The following is a 17585-nucleotide window of genomic DNA, read 5'->3' on the forward strand; positions in this document are numbered from 1 at the left end:
ATGTGGATGTCGGTTAGAATATGTCAGTTCTTCGATGAGCTGGCTGTAAACCTGATGCATCTCCATTTCTCTAACTGCACAAAAATGAAGCCAACCATACCAGATATAAATTCTGCCGTCTTTTCGGCATGACAACGGCAAGAAATATCTCCTTTAGGTCGCTATATCACCAACCTCCTCTTAACCCTCAGCAGAAGGTAGCTGAAATCGAAAATAGTTTTTTTGCTGAACAAATCTAAAACAGCATCAACCTTTATCCTTTCACATTTTCTCAAATGCAAGAAATAAGGCTCCTTTATGACCACTGTAGTGAGGCAGAACGGTGGTGACTGGGACAGCTTCACATCTGACGTGACATTTTCTCCACACCTCTCCCCTCTGCATGCTGCGGGTCATGTAGCAGAGAGCTCAACGGTACCACATGACCCACAGCGTAATGGTGAACGTGACACCGGGCAGGAAGGCTTCAGCGGTCCTGGTTCTGGAAATGAACTCAAACTGTGCACTTTTTTTCATGCAGTTAATTGGACTCCGTATTTAAATAATAAAGCAGCTACAGTAATTGTCTGTAGATTGTCTTAATGAATACATTTGGATTCGATTGGATGTTATAGTTTATTTTTATCTTTTTTATTTATTTATTTAAATGCAACCATACAGTGTGTTCTGCTGTTTTGGAAATTAAAACAAATGGTTTTAATAAATAATATGAATTTTACTTTTTTTTTCAAACCAGTATTCACCGTGCTATTTCCCTAGCAACTTTCCCACTCAGAAGTAACTTATTTCTTTGACAAAGTTGACATTTTTTTGTGTTGTATTTTATTTTTTTGTTGAAATTGCAGTTTCTCCTCCACTTTGACAACTTCGGGTCGGTCCAGTTTGTCTGCTTTGCGCGGGCGTGTGTGTAACACACCGTTAGCTCCCCCTTGTCCCGTGAACTTTACTGAACAGTTTCACCTTGGCTCTGTCGCGGGGGAAGGGGCGGGGCCGGTGGCGCGCAACGGCTATAAAGAGGAGGTGGGCGCTCCGCTCGTCCCCGCTGTCACTTCTCCGACCGAGGACGAACAGACCGAGGAGCCTTCCCAGACGGTAACCCTCAACTCCTTGACCTGAGCTGCGAAACTAGAAAGATAAACATCATTCATGTTCAGGCAATAAATTACGTTATTGCCTAAACATGACTACCTTGCGTTTTCACGGGGTGGCCCCCGTGACTCAAAATTAAGCTGCAAAAAAAAAAAAAAAAAAGTTGCATCAAGTCAATTCCACTTTTCTGCTGCATTGATAATTCATTAAGTACATTAAGTGTATTTCTGCTCGTTTGTCTTTCAGTGAGGACTAGAACATAACCAAAGAGTCAAAATGGTGAAGATTGGAGTCAACGGGTGAGTTTCCTGCTAGAGTTGGCGACCCTGACAAACCTATGTAACTTTTGTAACTTCGTCTGGGAACATTAAGGGGTGTTTGAAAGAGTGTTTTCACCGACGTAACAATTTTGCTAGTTACCCGGATGTGCGGCCATATTGGAGGGACTCATGTCGATAATACGATGAACAGCTCGCTGTTTACACGTTTTTAATGAATTTAGAATGTCAAAATAAAAGGAACGCCGAGAGGAACGTGTGGAAGCTGCAAAAACATACAGCCAATGACTCGGTCAGCCGGAGAAACAGCGATATCGTGGAAAAATTACAGTTAATAGGAGGTAAAGATCTGTACGAGCTAGCCCCCTCGTCTTGGAAAGATGACCCGGCGGCAGTTCTACCTTCAATATCATATCCAGATATATTGAACTATGTCGTCTTTCTCCAAGCCCATAAACGGCTAAATACGTTACGTGTCACCAACCCTGCTTCTGGAGATCTCCTGTTCGGCATGTTTTAGTTATTTCTCCAAATTAACACACCTGATTGTAATTATTTGTGATCGTTCTGCAGCCACAGCTTATCAAGGGCTTGACAAAGATTTAAAAATAGACAGAAAGGCATCAGTAATTTTTTTTCTTTTTTTTTTCTTAAATGTGATTAAGTAAAAGGAACATCTCCACCTACATACAATCACTTTTTCAGTTTTGTTAAACTTGTTAAAAAGTCGAATTTGTGTCAATAAAATCACAGATTTTGTGCAAGCCACAAACGTCACCGTTCTCGGGACAGTTTTTACACTCTTCTCCCTAATTTGTGATGACTTTTGGTAGTCTAAAGTATTTCAGATGTGTTTCTCAATCTGACCGGTTATTGCAGCCAAAAACACGGCAATAATTAACCATTGTGTGCGACAATAATCTGCTTGTGTTGCTACATACGCTGTCTACTTGCAGTGCGAGTCCCTCCAAGATGGCGACTTCCAGTTTTGATGATGTGCCTTGAAAACCCTGTATTGTAGTTATTATATCACACATTGTATTAAATAATTCAAGGTATATTATTTTTTTTCTTCATTGTTCTCGTTGAGCTGAAGTAATCACCCATTCTTAATAGCAACAGTTGGGCAGAATAACTCTGATTTCAGTTTTGCGCAACAACTATAGTTAGTGGCATTTATAAGAATATGAAAACACAGGGCCAGTGCAAATACATCAAGAAGTCCAGAGCAACTTGTAAGGGGGGGAATTAAGGTTCAGCGATGACTCCTCAGATGGACCTAAAACCATTCTCAGGATCTTCGTCCATGTCTGAACAGCCCGCAGCTCAATACAACCACAACAAATGTCCTCCTCTATTTGGACTGAGGCTACAAATTGTAATTTACAATTCTTATTTTTATTATATACCTGAAACATCTAGTAGTTGGTAGTGTGAGGGGTTGTCCATCTGACCACTGGATGATTGTGTTATCATGAGGTGACCGAAGATTGCTCCGGTCTTTGGTTATTCATAGTCAGCTGGTGTTGTGTCACGGTTGGCATCCCCTCTTCCTCCGAACCCTTCACGCCCCCTCGAGTCCGCCCCCCAACCCCTCGTCCACATCCCCACTCTCCATAGCTGCCACATTCTTTTTATTCTCTCCCCACGTCTATTTTTAACCCGCCAACCTTTCCACTGAAGTTCAGAGATCGTGCAGCTGGCGCTTCAACAGCGGCCGTTGCAACTTCGAGGATGACTGCCGAGACATGTCCCCCTCCTTCGGCGAAACAGCTGCTGTAGAGCTGCGGGGAAATTTTAGCGCCCCGATTCTGGCGTCACACCAGCGCGGAGCCCCCAGAAACGCAAGACTGGCCCACTCGGTCTCTGCATTGGTCAAGCTGCTGTCTGGCTGTGCAGTAGCTTGACCAAACTGCTGGACAAAACATTGTCCTTTCACTCTGTTCATGAGGGAGACAGAAACTATTAGTAGATGGAAACCATATACAGAAAGTGGTATTGTGCTATTGCTATAGAAGTAGTTGGACTGCAGTTTTTGCATTAAAAGTTTTAGATATTTCTATAACGTGTTAGGCATAGTAATAGTACTACTGCGGGCTGTTTTGGCAGTACAACAGATTCAAACTAGGCTCAGCTGTTGCTGTGACCTTCCTCTGTCACTGGCAGCCGTGTTCGTGTTTCACTGCGACCTCCAACCTTTCTCCAGATAGACCAGCTCGTCTTTTAATACAGGGGGGGCACCACAAGTGCGTGATTGTCTTCATCACTTGGTCAGATTTCAGACTGACATTACAAAACAAAGAGTTTTGTAATGTGACCTGCGTGGCAGCGTTGCATAACAGGACTCGTTTGGACATCCTGAATCATAAATGGAAAGGTTATCGACAGTGACAGGAATGGCAACAGCAGTCTGTGCATGCGGTTCATCTTTTGTCGGTTCTCCTGAATTCAGTCTGATTATTTCGGTTGAATATTTGGTCATTTGGCCAAATTCCTTTTAAAAACAAAGATGTATGCATACTTTTGCTCTGGTTTTGGAGGTCAGCACTCAAATTATGCTCCTTACGTCTCTCTCCCAGTTCCACCAACGGGGGAAATCTGGAGGCTGCCCTTGGCAGACAAGTGTATAATTACTCCATCATTTTCCAGGTTTCCTTAAATGTGCCCCAGGTAACCTCTGAATGTGTCAGGAGGGCATGCTAATGAGGCGCCTGAAGCCTGAGCCACCTCCACTAGCTTCTTTTAACCTGAAGGAGCAGCAGCTCCGCCTCTCGTTCCCTGTGCAGCTGCCCCTGTCTCTTCCTCCGACCTGAGCCACAGAGACGGCGACTATAAATTAAATACTGAAAATGGGGGGGGCTCATTTCATTCTCTCTTATCTGCAACCCTCCACCTTTCTTTTGCACAGATTCTTTTTCTTTTTCTTTCTGGAGGCTTGACGTGGCCCTTCGTGGCCTCTCTTGTCTGGACACGAGTGAAAGGGGGACGTGGTGTCATGCGAGTTGCGTTTTCCAGGTATTAAGACATCCAGTGTTCACGAGTCCACTTCATGATAGCAGCTCATATCAGACGACCAAGGCTATGGTGAAGTATGGACAAACTCGCACCAACAAAGAGTGCTCTAAATGTGGCAACCTGCCTCTGCACTCAGAGCTGTCGTCATTTACTCCGAGAGTGAACAAGCAGATTTGTGGGGGGGGTGATGTAGGAGAAAGGAGTGCGAGAAGCAACCGGCAACTGCTCCACCTGCCTTCTAGACGTACATTCAGAGATTAGAAGAGCATGTGAGAAAGCTTGGGCGAGCATAGCGTGTGGCTGATGCATCACTGCTATATATCCCACACCCGGTCTCTTTTTCACTCCACATGAGAACCCTTTCTTGTCGTACTTAGTTGTAATTGAAATCCTATATTTATGAGAGCCAGTCAAATCTTCTCCTTCTTGCTACCTCACACAAGTTTGAGCAGCTTGTACTTCGACCCGCTGCGGCAGCAGCCATATTAGGAGTAAACAGACTTGCCGGTGCCATCCATCGTTCTCCTTAGTGCCAAGGTTGGCAGGCCTTGTAAGGTCCTGCTAAATTTGCCTTACGATCATACTTTTTGTGTCGCTGCCATCTGCTGGCTGGAGAAAGGGACTGCAGTGTGAAGGGAGTGAAGCTGGCTTTGGGTTTCATGTACATCTTTTTTTTTTTTTTTTTTTTTTTTTAATTTAGAGGGCTTTCACGTTAATTTCAGAGGAAGATTAGACATGAAGTCAAAAAGTTAATAATCGTTAGCCTCTTTGCTGATCTTTCGCTCTTGCAATTTAGATTCGGACGTATCGGCCGTCTGGTCACCCGTGCTGCCGCCAAGGGTGGCAAAGTTGAGGTGGTGGCCATCAACGACCCCTTCATCGACCTGGACTACATGGTGAGAGCAGCTGGACGGCGTCTGCATGTGGTGTAAACGCACAGGGACTCAGAAAGATCCAGAAAAGACATCCAGAATGATTCTTTTTCTTTATTAATCCTTTGTTACGTCCACCTTCTGCAGGTCTACATGTTCAAGTATGACTCCACCCACGGCGTCTGGAAGCACGGAGAGGTGAAGGCCGAGGGGGGCAAGCTGGTTATCGGCAACATGCACATCATGGTCTTCCACGAGTACGAGCTCCTCCACCCGTTCATTTCTTTGCCCTTGCTGCCAGCGTCGCAACAGACAGATGAGCTCACAAATCTCCTGTTTTGTGTGTGTGTGTGTGAACGTGCAGGAGGGACCCAGCCAACATCAAGTGGAGCGATGCTGGCGTTGACTACGTCGTGGAGTCCACCGGTGTGTTCACCACCATCGAGAAGGCCTCCGTAAGTCTTCGTCCCTTCCTAACTGCCATTCTTACATTCCGTCCTTTTTGCTTTCATTTCGTGATTGTTCTCACTTTCGGCGTTTCCTCAACACTTGTGTGACTTTGCAGGCTCACCTGAAGGGCGGCGCCAAGAGGGTGGTGATCTCTGCCCCCAGTGCTGATGCTCCCATGTTTGTCATGGGCGTCAACCACGAGAAGTACGACAACTCCATGAAGGTTGTCAGGTGAGTGTGCTAATGAAACTGCAGAATATGATTTTTTTTTTTTCATCTGTAACACAAATGATAGCATTTTCATTTTTAAACTTTCATAATTTCGAGTTTGAGTTCCATGGTCAATAAGTGCCTGATTTCTCAAAAATATGAGACAAAAGAAACGGGCTCAGCTTTTGCCTAATCACCAAATGAGCTGTGACATAAATCTTCATTTTTATTAATATTTTAGAACCTAGTCATCATAATTAAATCACTCTAAATCAAGATTGTCTGTTTGAGTCATGTCAGCTGTCAGTTTGGATGAAGCAGATTTCAAACATCCGGACGCTGCTGATGTGCTCCGTATCTCTCGACGCCTTGTTGTAGTTTGTATGTATAACCACGCTCTCCTCGTCTCGTCCCCGCAGCAACGCTTCTTGCACAACCAATTGCCTGGCTCCCCTCGCCAAGGTCATCAACGACAACTTTGGCATCGTTGAGGGCCTCATGGTAATTCTGTTCATTAGAATTTCACAGCGCCGAGCCACAGCCACTTCACTCACATCCCCGCTCGCTCAGAAAGTTTTAAGGCTGACTGAGCCGCCCGGCAGGCAGCTTAAGTCGGAGTTTTGTGGAGTGTAGTCCAACTGCGATGTCAGTAAAAACAAATCTGAACGCTGTCTTCTGCTCCCTCACCTCCAGAGCACAGTCCACGCTATCACCGCCACACAGAAGACTGTGGATGGCCCCTCCGGCAAGCTGTGGAGGGACGGACGCGGCGCCTCCCAGAACATCATTCCCGCCTCCACCGGAGCTGCCAAGGCTGTGGGCAAAGTCGTCCCCGAGCTGAACGGGTACGATGAAATCTACTTGGCCATACTTGAGAAATGCAGTTCAGCCTCACTGAATTTGCCAGTCGCTCTCTTATGTGTGTCATGGTTAAAATGGAACACTTCCACTGTGTCAATTTTAGGTTAGCCTGCCCTCAAAACTTTGTTTGTCTCTGCAGTGTTGAATCAATCAAATACATACATGTATGTGTGTATATAGTTTTTTTCATATTTTCTGACTGTCTTTCTTGCAGCAAACTCACCGGTATGGCCTTCCGTGTCCCCACCCCCAACGTCTCTGTCGTTGATCTGACTGTCCGTCTGGAGAAGCCTGTAAGTGTTCACTGACTTCCTGATGATCTAAATCAATATTTTGTGCTTGGCCTAATATTTATGTTTGGAATTAAGAATTGCTTTTAAAAAATAAGACCCAGCCCCACTGCCCACATAAATGTCTGAAATAAAGCTGCAAATGTGAAACTTGGATACCATGTCTTGTCCAAATTCTGGTTTGAACCATGTGTTCAACGTGTTTCCTTCAGGCCAAGTATGACGACATCAAGAAGGTCGTCAAGGCAGCTGCTGAGGGACCCATGAAGGGATACCTGGCATACACAGAGGACCAGGTACAAAAAATCAATCATTTCAAATTCAAAAGGAGACAAACTAGCCACAAGATGGCAGCATATATGAATTGTTGTCAAGACATGCCTGCAATTTCTATTATGTGTTTTTTTTTAACCAAGAATATAATACCTGCATATGGGTAGGATTTTTTTTAAATTTATTTTTAAAAACCTCTAAATCTTTTTTTTGTATTTACAAATTGTGTCGTGCATTTCTTCTTTGCTCAGGTTGTGTCCACAGACTTCAACAGCGACCCTCACTCCTCCATCTTTGATGCTGGCGCTGGCATCGCCCTGAACGAGCACTTTGTCAAGCTGGTTTCATGGTGAGTTGTCGTCCAACGGCACCATTAAACTGATCTGCGGCTAATTTATAGATGTGAATTGGACATCAAACAGAAACTCCTCAGATTATTCCTGTCTTAAAATAAAATTTCTCCTATTAGTTAGTGTTACATCTCCTCTTAGTTCGTGTATGAGACGAGGTTTCCCTTCTCTCTCCTCCCGCAGGTACGACAACGAGTTCGGCTACAGCAACCGTGTGTGCGACCTGGTCCACCACATGTTCTCCAAGGAGTAAAAGTCCTGCCTTCATTTCTTCCCATGATTCCTTCTTGCCTCAGTTGTTTGAGCCAGTGCACCAGCTGATGATCATAATGATATGAACATAAATGATACCTTTTTTGTATGATACACTCACCACTTGCACAGTTTTCCATCGTCTGTGTTGAACTGGATGGTCTTTTGTCACACAAAACATGCAAAGTCGCTCCTTCAGACTTGTCATGACAATAAAGACGTCAGTTTTTTAAACAAAATTGCCGCTTCCTGTTTTTCCTCATATACACAAGCTTATGTTTCAAAATACAATAATGATATGTCAGCAAATGCTTAATGTTAATAGATTATTTCTTCTAATTACCAATAGGGCCGATGGCACTTTTTGTCAAGGTTGTTAAAGGATAATCTTCACCAACATCCAATGTCAATAAGGTTGTTGTTTTTTTTTTTTATGGCGTTTATTGTACCGCGATGCATAAATGGAATGAGTGTAACAAAACATTTGTTTTTGCTTAGCTGGTTGGATTTATATTATATGACAACGTTTTGGTAAAAGAAACTTTAGGAATTACTGTATTGGTAAAATTGTAACTTTATGAAATACACTGGCGAATTTATAATATAAATATGTTATCTATTCATATTTTAGAGAGGAAGAGGACTGTTCTCTTGGGATTTAATTAGGACAGCAGCATTTTGTTACGTTTAATTGTGTTTTGCATTCTTCTAATCCCGTGTCGTCATGGTCTTGCAAACTTTCAGTGGTGGACCCTTTTCCAAACTTTGAATATTCTCAAAATGCGCACCTATTGTGCTGACTACGGTACTATGACAGACCGCTTGCTGCTGCTCCTTCTATTAGCACCAGTACGGTATGATAACGCCGCAGTCAGTGTTTGTTCCTGCGCTCCGCTGCACTGCTGCCCAGCACTTTATTCAGACCCTTTTAACATCAACGCCCGGTGTCGCCGTCTGTGTTGCGCCCTCCAACTGAAAGGTTTGTTGCTCATAATGTCATAATATTGGAGACCACAAAATATCTCGTTGTCGCGTGGTGCTCGTGCTGAACAAAAGGTTATGTCCGTGCGTCACGCGAGTAGAATTTTGTGCTGCGTTAAAGTTGACGGGGTGATCTAATAATAGCACAGGGGCGGCAGCTGCGCGTGAGACTCAGGAGGAACGCTAGTAATTTGTTTGTCTTTATATTTCTTTATTTTTTTTTCATTTGTTCACTGCTATGTTGTCGCATCACTCTGATAGCCGCAGTGTGTCTCTTGTCCCTCTGCTTCGAAGGTGAAACCAGTCGGACTCCAACCGAGCCTGCCCGAGGGCCCAGTTCTGGTTCGACACATTACGCACATTTGATTTCCCGATCTCTTTGAACACCATAGAAGACTGAGTTCATGCCGGATTTCGAGCACTTCAGATTTTCCTACTCGAAGATGAACCCGGTCCTGGGAGAGAGCGGTTTCCACCAGCAGCAGTACCAGCACCAGCTGCCGGGCCTGGCCGACTCCGCCATCCCGGAGCCGGGCTACTTCCTCGGAGACCACGGCGGATTCGGTGCAGACGGGTTGTCAGGTCTGGACCTGGGGGGCCTCCCCCCGTCGGGCCTCGCCTACATGCACCTGGGCAACCCCCTCCACCGGGTGCCCCCCGCCGCCACGGCGCTGCGCAACGATCTGGGCTCCAACATCAGCGTGCTGAAGACCCTGAACCTGCGCTTCCGCTGCTTCCTGGCCAAGGTGCACGAGCTGGAGCGCAGGAACAAGGTTCTGGAGAAGCAGCTGCAGCAGGCCCTGGAGGGCAACGGCGGTCCGGACGGTCGTCCGAGGCCGCCCACCAAAGAGATGGGCGTCCAGACGGGGTTCATCGGGCCCATTCCGTTCCAGGGCCGGCCGAGTTTCATCCCGCTGCACAACGCCAACCACTCGGCCTACATGCCCGGCGGCCTCCTCTCTCCCACCCTCAACCCTCCGCCTCCTCTCTCCGACAACAGGCACCTGCTGGCCAACCACCTCAGCTCCGTCACAGTCTCCACAGATTCCAACTCCAACCTCACCACCACGCCGGCCGACGTCCCCGGCAGCGGTGCCCAGAGTCCCGGCGAGGCGCCCCAAGGCGTCGCCAACGTCAACGAGAAGTACGCCGCCCTCCACGGCACCAACGCCAACGACTTGGCTCCCGCCCCCCCACGGTTCCTCCCCAGCTCCATCTGGTCCTTCAACCACACCCGCCGCTTTGGGAGTTGGAGGGAATCGTGCGGCACCGGCCCAGGAGTCTCCTGGATGCAGCCGGATGGCGTCGGGGTCCAGATCGACACCATCACGCCAGAGATCAGGGCTCTGTACAACGTGCTGGCCAAGGTCAAGAGGGAAAGAGATGAGTACAAAAGGAGGTGAGATGGTTTTGTGGTGGGATACACAATACATTTGTGTAAATATAGCTGTGGCATAATACCATACAAGGTGTTGTTTTTTTTGCCAAACAAGGACATCCACAATTTCACCATCACAAATTATTTTTGATTTCATGTCTTGTCAACCTTCTCAAGTACCTTTTTTGCATCTGCATTTACTGTAGCGATTGTAAATGTCAGTATAACCCAAATTTCCAGTTTACTTGCATGTAGTTGGTTGAATCATTGCATTTTGTATTGAAATAAGGTCCTCAATGCCTTTAATCAGCTCCCCTAAAGGTTTTGACCAGCTGTTTGTGAGCAGTGACATATTTATCTCCATTGCATGATGTCTTTATTTAATTTACTGTATTCTAACATTCATTTTGGGTATATTGGTAGAGATTGTGTGTCAGCCCATCACAAAGTTTAATCGTCTTGCTTTGTAAAAGCTTTATCATGACGGAAGCAATGAGTTTGTCACCCCACTGGGAGTTTGTTTTGCTTCGATGAAGATGAGGAATTGACCTCTTAGTGTGGCCTATCTATTGGCTGACCCGCATTATGGTTCAACTGGCTTTTAGTCTTTATTGGTATCATCAATGAGAGGATGCTGCACAGAATGATTTCCCGTAAATGGTTCTACTTTCAGGAACGAGAGCAAATTATTGACAGAACGTTATGGATTAGTAAGAGGGTTTGAACGTGCACAAAGTCAGCAGTTTCCCTTTTTTGATTTAAAGTTTTACTTCAGAACTGCAGACTTTTCTCTCTGTGCAGCAACTCACTTGTCCAGTTCAATTGCAGGACAGATTGATGTTTTGCTTTCTGAGCGAATGAACGAGAATTTGTCCAACTTTTCAGCCTCCGTTTGTCTTCAGTGTCAAAGTGTCAAACCAGTCCACACTGCCTATGAACCTGTCTGGCTGCCAATCACACTCAACTCTACATTTGTGCTGCCATTCAACTCCAACAATGCACTTTGTTAGCGGTGCATCTTTAGAAGGCTATAAAACTGACATTAAACATTCAACGCAATTTGACATTAAACATGTACTTCCTGGAGCATTGCATTGAAAGCATTCCTTGTCTTTAATAGTTGGATGGAGAGATTCACCGAATCAAATCTAGTTCATCAATCAACAACAGATTAAAGAAAGAGGGTTAAAGAAATCAGACTAAACGAAGGAATACACAAGGTTTGTGGTACCTGTTGTTTTATAATTCTGTGATAGTGTTTTGCAGCATCGTTGGCATTTCTGTTTTTCATTGTTTTGGGCCACGATCACTATCAAATGCTGATGAACAACTTCTCAGATGATTTCGACACTATCAGCAGTTGAGTTTATTGGTGCCCTGGTATTTTATTAGCAAAACACAGTGGACTCATACAGCGTACCTTTGACTGCATTTGATAGATTTCTTTTCAAAGTCCAGTCAGACTTTGCTGGTAAATAATAATTTATAAATGAAGTTGGTTACTGAGTAAATTATTCACTCCTTGTTCTTCCTCTCTTCCTCCTTTATTTACATCTGTTGTAAAAGATACAATACCTCCATGGCGGCTTCATGCAACTTAATGTGATTTATGTACATTGCTATCCTGCTGTTCCACTGCATAGTGTGTTTCCCCCCCTGTTTCTACCTGCACCTGTGTGTTCCCACTGGTGTGCAGCATAAATATTGTCTTGTCTGAGGGAAGGAGGCGTCTTGGGAACAGCTGTGCACGTTGTTGTCTTGCTGAATCTTTCCCAGTGTTTCCCTTTTGTCTCACCACTGGTACTTTTCATTTGTTCTTCCTCTCTCTCTTTCCTCACTCACCCCACCCCTGAGGTGCTCTCTCTGTCTCTCTCCCTCTCTTTCCCCTCTCTCTGTCTCTCTCTCTCTCTCTCTCTCTCTCTCGCTCTCTTTCCCCTCCTCTGTCTCTCTCTCACCCCGGTAGCTGCAATGCAGTACTGGCCTGGGACTGCTGACAGTGATGTCACCCAGCCTCCACTCCTTCCCCTCTGCCGCTGCCAGAGCCTCATTTTGCTTCTCCTCTGTTTTCCTGACCATTAATCTATTCCAAGTGATTCTCTGTATGATGGCTCCTCTGGGTGCTTTGCTTCTCTCTGCTCTGCACAGTTGTGAGCCTCTGCAGTGTCATGCAGGAAGTCTGTGCATCCATCCCAGTCCCACATTAACATTTTTTTCTCCTTCTAAAGTTAATGTCAGTGCATTTTAATAATGCATGTTTTATTTGTCCATGCATTTCCTGATAATGAGGGACCAATGTGTCACATTTAAAGGAATTGTTGGTGTTGGTTTGAAATGTAATAGAAAATGCACACGTTTTGAGTCATGAGAATTTATGTTTGCATTAGTAGGTGTATATTGCACAACCACTCTGCAACCATGGCCGAGAATGTGGAAAAGTTTGAGGTTGTGTGATTTTTCTTTACCACCAGGTGCTACTAAATTACGGAAGCACATTGATGCCACCCTAGAGAGAAAAAAAACAGTTCTCAGTATCACGTTATAAGGTGAAACTATTATGAAATAATGTGATAGTTTCACATTTTCACGTGATAAATTTTCACGTTATAACGTGAAACTATTACGTTATTTGGTCATAGTTATCACGTAAAAACGTGAAACTATACGTTATTTTATGATAACTATAATGTAATAAAGTGATAGTTTCACGTTATAACGCGACACTAAGCTCTGGTTTTTTTTCTCACGTGGCAGCAATGCGCTTCTGTAAAATATGTACGCACTGGCCCTTTAAAAGACATGACAATAGACCTAGCAGCCCCATTCTCCAAATGCCCTAAGCTCAGCAGTAGTGTTCAATCTTAAAGGTCAGGGTGAAGGTCCTCAAGCCTGCGTCACTGCATCCTAAAGAAAAAAAGAAAAAAACTGGCAAATAGCAGCTGAGAATTTTTGATAAAAGGACCAAAAAATCCCATTGGATAGTTTTCTGTAAAGTTAGATGATGGGTCCTGCAGTGACTCACCACCACCTCATTATCTGCCTCCTCAAACTTGGTACTACATGATTGGATGCTCTTGGCAGGGTCGATATGCTGGCGTCTCAGCCTGTGGTATGGTGGTGTTATTCCAGCGGTGGAAATCATTATTTTAATATTCCAGCAGAAACTCTGGCTCATGTTCTAATGGACTGCTTTGACTTTATGTCTTTCAACCAGCTTCTGTGTGACAAAACACAATGAGACCTGCAGCCTCACTGCAGAGCCACGTGTTGAGACTAACAAACAGCAGAGACACATTCTGTTTATCATATCTGCTCAATATTGAGCCCAGACCCGGCGGTCACACATGGTTTTAGTTCCTGCAGAGGGAATTGGAGTCAGCTGCAGTTCGCAAGTAGTTAAAGCTTTATTAGCCACAAGTATTTGCATCAATACGTTCCCGTCCATCTCTATTTTTAATAGCATAGTGGTTTTTTAGTTAGCAGTCATCTAAAAAGCAAGTTGTGAGTAATTTAGAAGATAATTCACAGTAGTGATTGAGGTAAACATCTTTATTCTAAAAATCTAAATATCTTTGTTTTTTTCAGCTATAGTTTGTGTCACTTTTACATTGCACCTACATTTTCCCTTCTTCTTTAGATAATCCAGTGAGTGCACCCTAAAAAGTTCAGAAGTGTGATGAATAGAAGTGCAAGACACAGGACGGGTTACATGTCTGGAGGCCCGTGCAATTGGTTTATTTCTGTCTTCTCTCCATGGTGACTGAGTCGATGCTGTGGCGACGTGCACATTGCACACTCGCAGCTTATGTAACACCTGCTGAGTAATGTCAGCGGTGGTGGGCAGAGTGAAGGAGCTGTCAGGGGAACCATGTTGGGCTAAAAGTGGAGGAGGAACACTTTGGTTATACAGGTGCAAATACTAAAGTTTTTTTTTCCTTTCTTGACTTTGTCTGTCAGATGACGGACAAAGTCAGCGTCTAAAAGTATGATTGATGATATTATGTTTGGGTCACCATCTATAAGAAATTGGGAAAACCAAACACTCAAATGTCTGATGGTTGTTTCATTCTGTTTGTTCAATTTGTGTTTAAACTGTAGATCAATTTTAATTCCCCTATTTGATTGTGTCAATTTCATCTGTGTGTAGATGGGAGGACGAGTACACTGCCAGGATGGACCTGCAGGAGAGGGTGGCTGAACTTGAGGAGGTAATAAGATGTGATCCATTGCAACTCCAAACAATGTTTAAGCCAGGACACGTTTTCCAATATCTGAAGTTTGCGAGCACAGATAATCCAAAAATCACAAATCACCAACAGAATGATTCTTCTATCTAAATCAGGGGTGCCCAAACCTTTTTCATTGGGGGCCAAAAAAGGTAATCTGAAAAGACCTGTGGGCCAACACTGCAAAGCTCCTTTTGAGTTTTTAGCTTTTGAGTTAAGGAATAGATAATTATGTATCAATATTATGTCTTCAAATACATTTAATGAGGAAATTCATTTTCATTTGTACCCCACTCGAGATGAATAAAACGAAAGTCAACAAGTTTTTTTTAGTTGCATTATGATTTCAGTTTGACAATAACTTAAATGAGTGAAAATCATAATTTAGCATCCAAGCCATTGTGTTGATGATTAAGGACCTTGACCCGACCTTGTTTTTCTAGGACCTGCAGGAGAGCGAAGTGTGTCAGGATGAGCTGGCTCTACGGGTGAAACAGCTGAAGACTGAACTGGTTCTCTTTAAAGGCCTCGTCAGCAACGTAAGTGGTGCGACTTCATTTGCACAGCTAATTTATTTTGCACTGCAAAGTGCCGACAAAGTTGCCCCATTCTTTCCATCAGGACCTGTCAGATCTGGACAGCAAGATCCAGGAGAAGGCCATGAAGGTGGACATGGACATCTGCCGCCGCATCGACATCACAGCTCGTCTCTGCGATGTGGCCCAGCAGAGGAACTGCGAGGACCCGATTCAGATGTTCCAGGTACGTCCTCGTCACGGCCACATCCAGGATGCTTCACCCAGGAGACCTTAAGAAAGCAGACACGCCCTCTCCCCACAGGTGGCCACACCCCCCTCCACCCTTACCGGCCGCAAGAGAAAGACGAGCGGGCAGTCGGCCAAAGGCGGAGACGCGGAAGAACTGAGCGTGTCGGAGAGCGAGGGAGGCGGAGCCAAGGACGAGGAGCTGTGCGGCACGTCTGCCAATCAGATCAACGAGCAGATGCAGAGGATGCTGAATCAACTGTATGCCTTCTTACCGTTTGCCACCCACAGGGGGCGTTTGAACGTCAGGTTTGACTCCCACTGCCATGTGTTTTTCTTCCAGGAGGGAGTGCGAGTTCGAGGATGACTGCGACAGTCTGGCCTGGGAGGAGACCGAAGAGACTCTGCTGCTGTGGGAGGATTTTCCAGGATACTCGTTCGGCCTGGACAACCAGGCGGAGGCATGTGCAGCGCCTTTTACTGTTTTTGCATGAGCACAACCACTCGCCACAGCTGGATTATTGAAGCGATCCCCGTTTCTTCCGCAGCCTCAGGAGGAATCCATTGAGGAGGTGATTAAAGACACGGAGTGTCTGTTTAAATCCAGGGAGAAGGAATACCAGGAGACCATCGACCAGATCGAGGTGAGGTCTCAAATGAGCAACCAGCAGTACAGCTTTCGTCAGCTTTGTTTATTCTCATCGCATTTTGAAGCTCTGCTGGTTAGGATCCATCAGTGTGACATGTGATTGTTCCCCTGGTCTTAAGAACTTGTTTTGGAGTGTGGCTGTTTGATATGATAAACTAGAAAATGAGACATTTGCATTCACAAATACATCACCGTGGACTGTCTGCCTCCTTCTCCTCCTCCTCCTCCTCCTCCTCCTCCTCAGCTGGAGCTGGCCACAGCCAAGAGCGACATGAACCGCCACCTGCATGAGTACATGGAGATGTGCTCCATGAAGAGAGGGCTGGATGTCCAGATGGAGACCTGCAGGAGACTCATCACACAGAGTGGAGACAGGTAGCACATTAGTCTCTTGGTCCAGCACGAACATAGCGTGTTGATGTTAAGTTGTGAAGGGAAATGCACATTCTTTGCTACATTTTTGTTTTGTGCACTTTCTCATTATCTTTCAAACAAGCTTTGGATAATAAGAGGAATTCCTTAGAAGCTTGCTGACACAAAACGTAATATTCTGAAGAATTACTTGCATTTTTAAAGGTATTTTTTATCAACTTGGTATGGTTCTATTCTACCAGTATACTTGAAAGTCAGCAGTACTTTTATTTTTAAGCAAGATAGACAGAAGAGTCAGAAGAAGAAGAGACATTCTGCAAAAACACCTGTAGTATCATGCATCTTGCCACTTTTGACAAAACAAATTTTACTACGACAGAAAGTCCACCTCCCTCATCACACTGACTGTGGACGACTCGGACAGCGAGGACAAGGAGAGGAAAAAGGTTGTGCTCCCTGCAAACTCGGAGAACGGTGACAGTTGCTGCAATTCTGCTGCCCCTCCTTTGACCTGGAGGAAACCATAACATAAGCTTTAAGATAATGTCAGCACTCACCAATGAAAAACAAATTCAAGTTGTCCAAAAAATGTAGACTCACTTCTGACATCATGTGAATGTCTGGTTCATTTTTGTTTCCAGTTAAACATGGAATCATGCAAATACTTAGAAAATTTCATTTGCATCATTAATTGGTGCCCTCGTGTGGCCAGAAGGCTCACTGAAGACCTATAATGGGGGACGTGATTATGACACAAGCAGAATCTTAAGTACTGGTAACTTATGGAAGGTTTTGCTATGTGTTTCATCTCCAACTTTAAAATTCAGCCTAAGAATGTACATTATTTCATGCCACAGTAAGCATAAAAGCCCTAAATATATATTTTATAACCTCAGTATATGAACAGTCACTGATATGAAATGTATAATCTTTTTGGCATTTCATTTTGAAATTCTGCTTCGATCATCTTTTGTTTTGTACAAGTTTCATGACCAAGCCAAATAGTTGCTTTAAAAGCCAATTATTGGTTTAAACTGAAATCCAATTTCTCTTCAAATAAAATGCTTTTTCAGCAACATCATGTTTCTATCCACCCAAGTTGCCATTTACACACACTCAGCTGGCTGTGAATGTTCGTAGATCTCAAGCATTAAGAAAAATGTCCAAAGTTGTAAAGCTGATTAACCAGGTGACAAAATGAAAATGAATTTAGTTTCTTTATAGAATATATTTTAAGAGCTGCTGATCCTTTGATGTACAATTTGAAAAGGATAAATA

General features: G+C 44.4%; 2 protein-coding genes across 2 annotated transcripts; both read left to right on the forward strand.

The window, feature by feature from the left end:
• Window positions 1-985: 985 nt before the first annotated feature.
• LOC142877080 (glyceraldehyde-3-phosphate dehydrogenase-like) lies at window positions 986-8179 on the forward strand. The gene is made up of 12 exons (XM_076011439.1): window positions 986-1092; window positions 1336-1388; window positions 5179-5278; window positions 5402-5511; window positions 5619-5709; window positions 5820-5935; window positions 6334-6415; window positions 6608-6759; window positions 6990-7068; window positions 7278-7361; window positions 7590-7687; window positions 7872-8179. The coding sequence occupies exons 2-12, from the start codon at window positions 1366-1368 to the stop codon at window positions 7939-7941; spliced, it is 1005 nt and encodes a 334-aa protein (XP_075867554.1). The 5' UTR covers window positions 986-1092; window positions 1336-1365; the 3' UTR covers window positions 7942-8179.
• Window positions 8180-8800: 621 nt separating this feature from the next.
• Window positions 8801-17367, forward strand: iffo1a (intermediate filament family orphan 1a). The gene is made up of 9 exons (XM_076011691.1): window positions 8801-8919; window positions 9216-10320; window positions 14444-14504; window positions 14966-15061; window positions 15144-15284; window positions 15363-15547; window positions 15630-15930; window positions 16180-16310; window positions 16687-17367. The coding sequence occupies exons 2-7, from the start codon at window positions 9326-9328 to the stop codon at window positions 15778-15780; spliced, it is 1629 nt and encodes a 542-aa protein (XP_075867806.1). The 5' UTR covers window positions 8801-8919; window positions 9216-9325; the 3' UTR covers window positions 15781-15930; window positions 16180-16310; window positions 16687-17367.
• Window positions 17368-17585: the final 218 nt, after the last annotated feature.

Source organism: Nelusetta ayraudi, unplaced genomic scaffold (genome assembly GCF_046127955.1).
Source record: "Nelusetta ayraudi isolate G7.1 ecotype Tasmania unplaced genomic scaffold, CSIRO-AGI_Nayr_v1 ptg000135l, whole genome shotgun sequence".
Lineage (NCBI taxonomy): Eukaryota > Metazoa > Chordata > Actinopteri > Tetraodontiformes > Monacanthidae > Nelusetta > Nelusetta ayraudi.

Bases quoted from the DNA above. Each gene is read 5' to 3' on its own strand.
- iffo1a (XM_076011691.1), top strand. From the start codon at position 9,326: ATGCCGGATTTCGAGCACTTCAGATTTTCCTACTCGAAGATGAACCCG. The intron at 14,505-14,965 runs GTAATAAGATGT...TTGTTTTTCTAG, and splicing joins GGGTGGCTGAACTTGAGGAG to GACCTGCAGGAGAGCGAAGT. The intron at 15,062-15,143 runs GTAAGTGGTGCG...TCTTTCCATCAG, and splicing joins TTAAAGGCCTCGTCAGCAAC to GACCTGTCAGATCTGGACAG.
- LOC142877080 (XM_076011439.1), top strand. From the start codon at position 1,366: ATGGTGAAGATTGGAGTCAACGG. The intron at 5,512-5,618 runs GTACGAGCTCCT...GTGAACGTGCAG, and splicing joins CACATCATGGTCTTCCACGA to GAGGGACCCAGCCAACATCA. The intron at 7,362-7,589 runs GTACAAAAAATC...TTCTTTGCTCAG, and splicing joins TGGCATACACAGAGGACCAG to GTTGTGTCCACAGACTTCAA.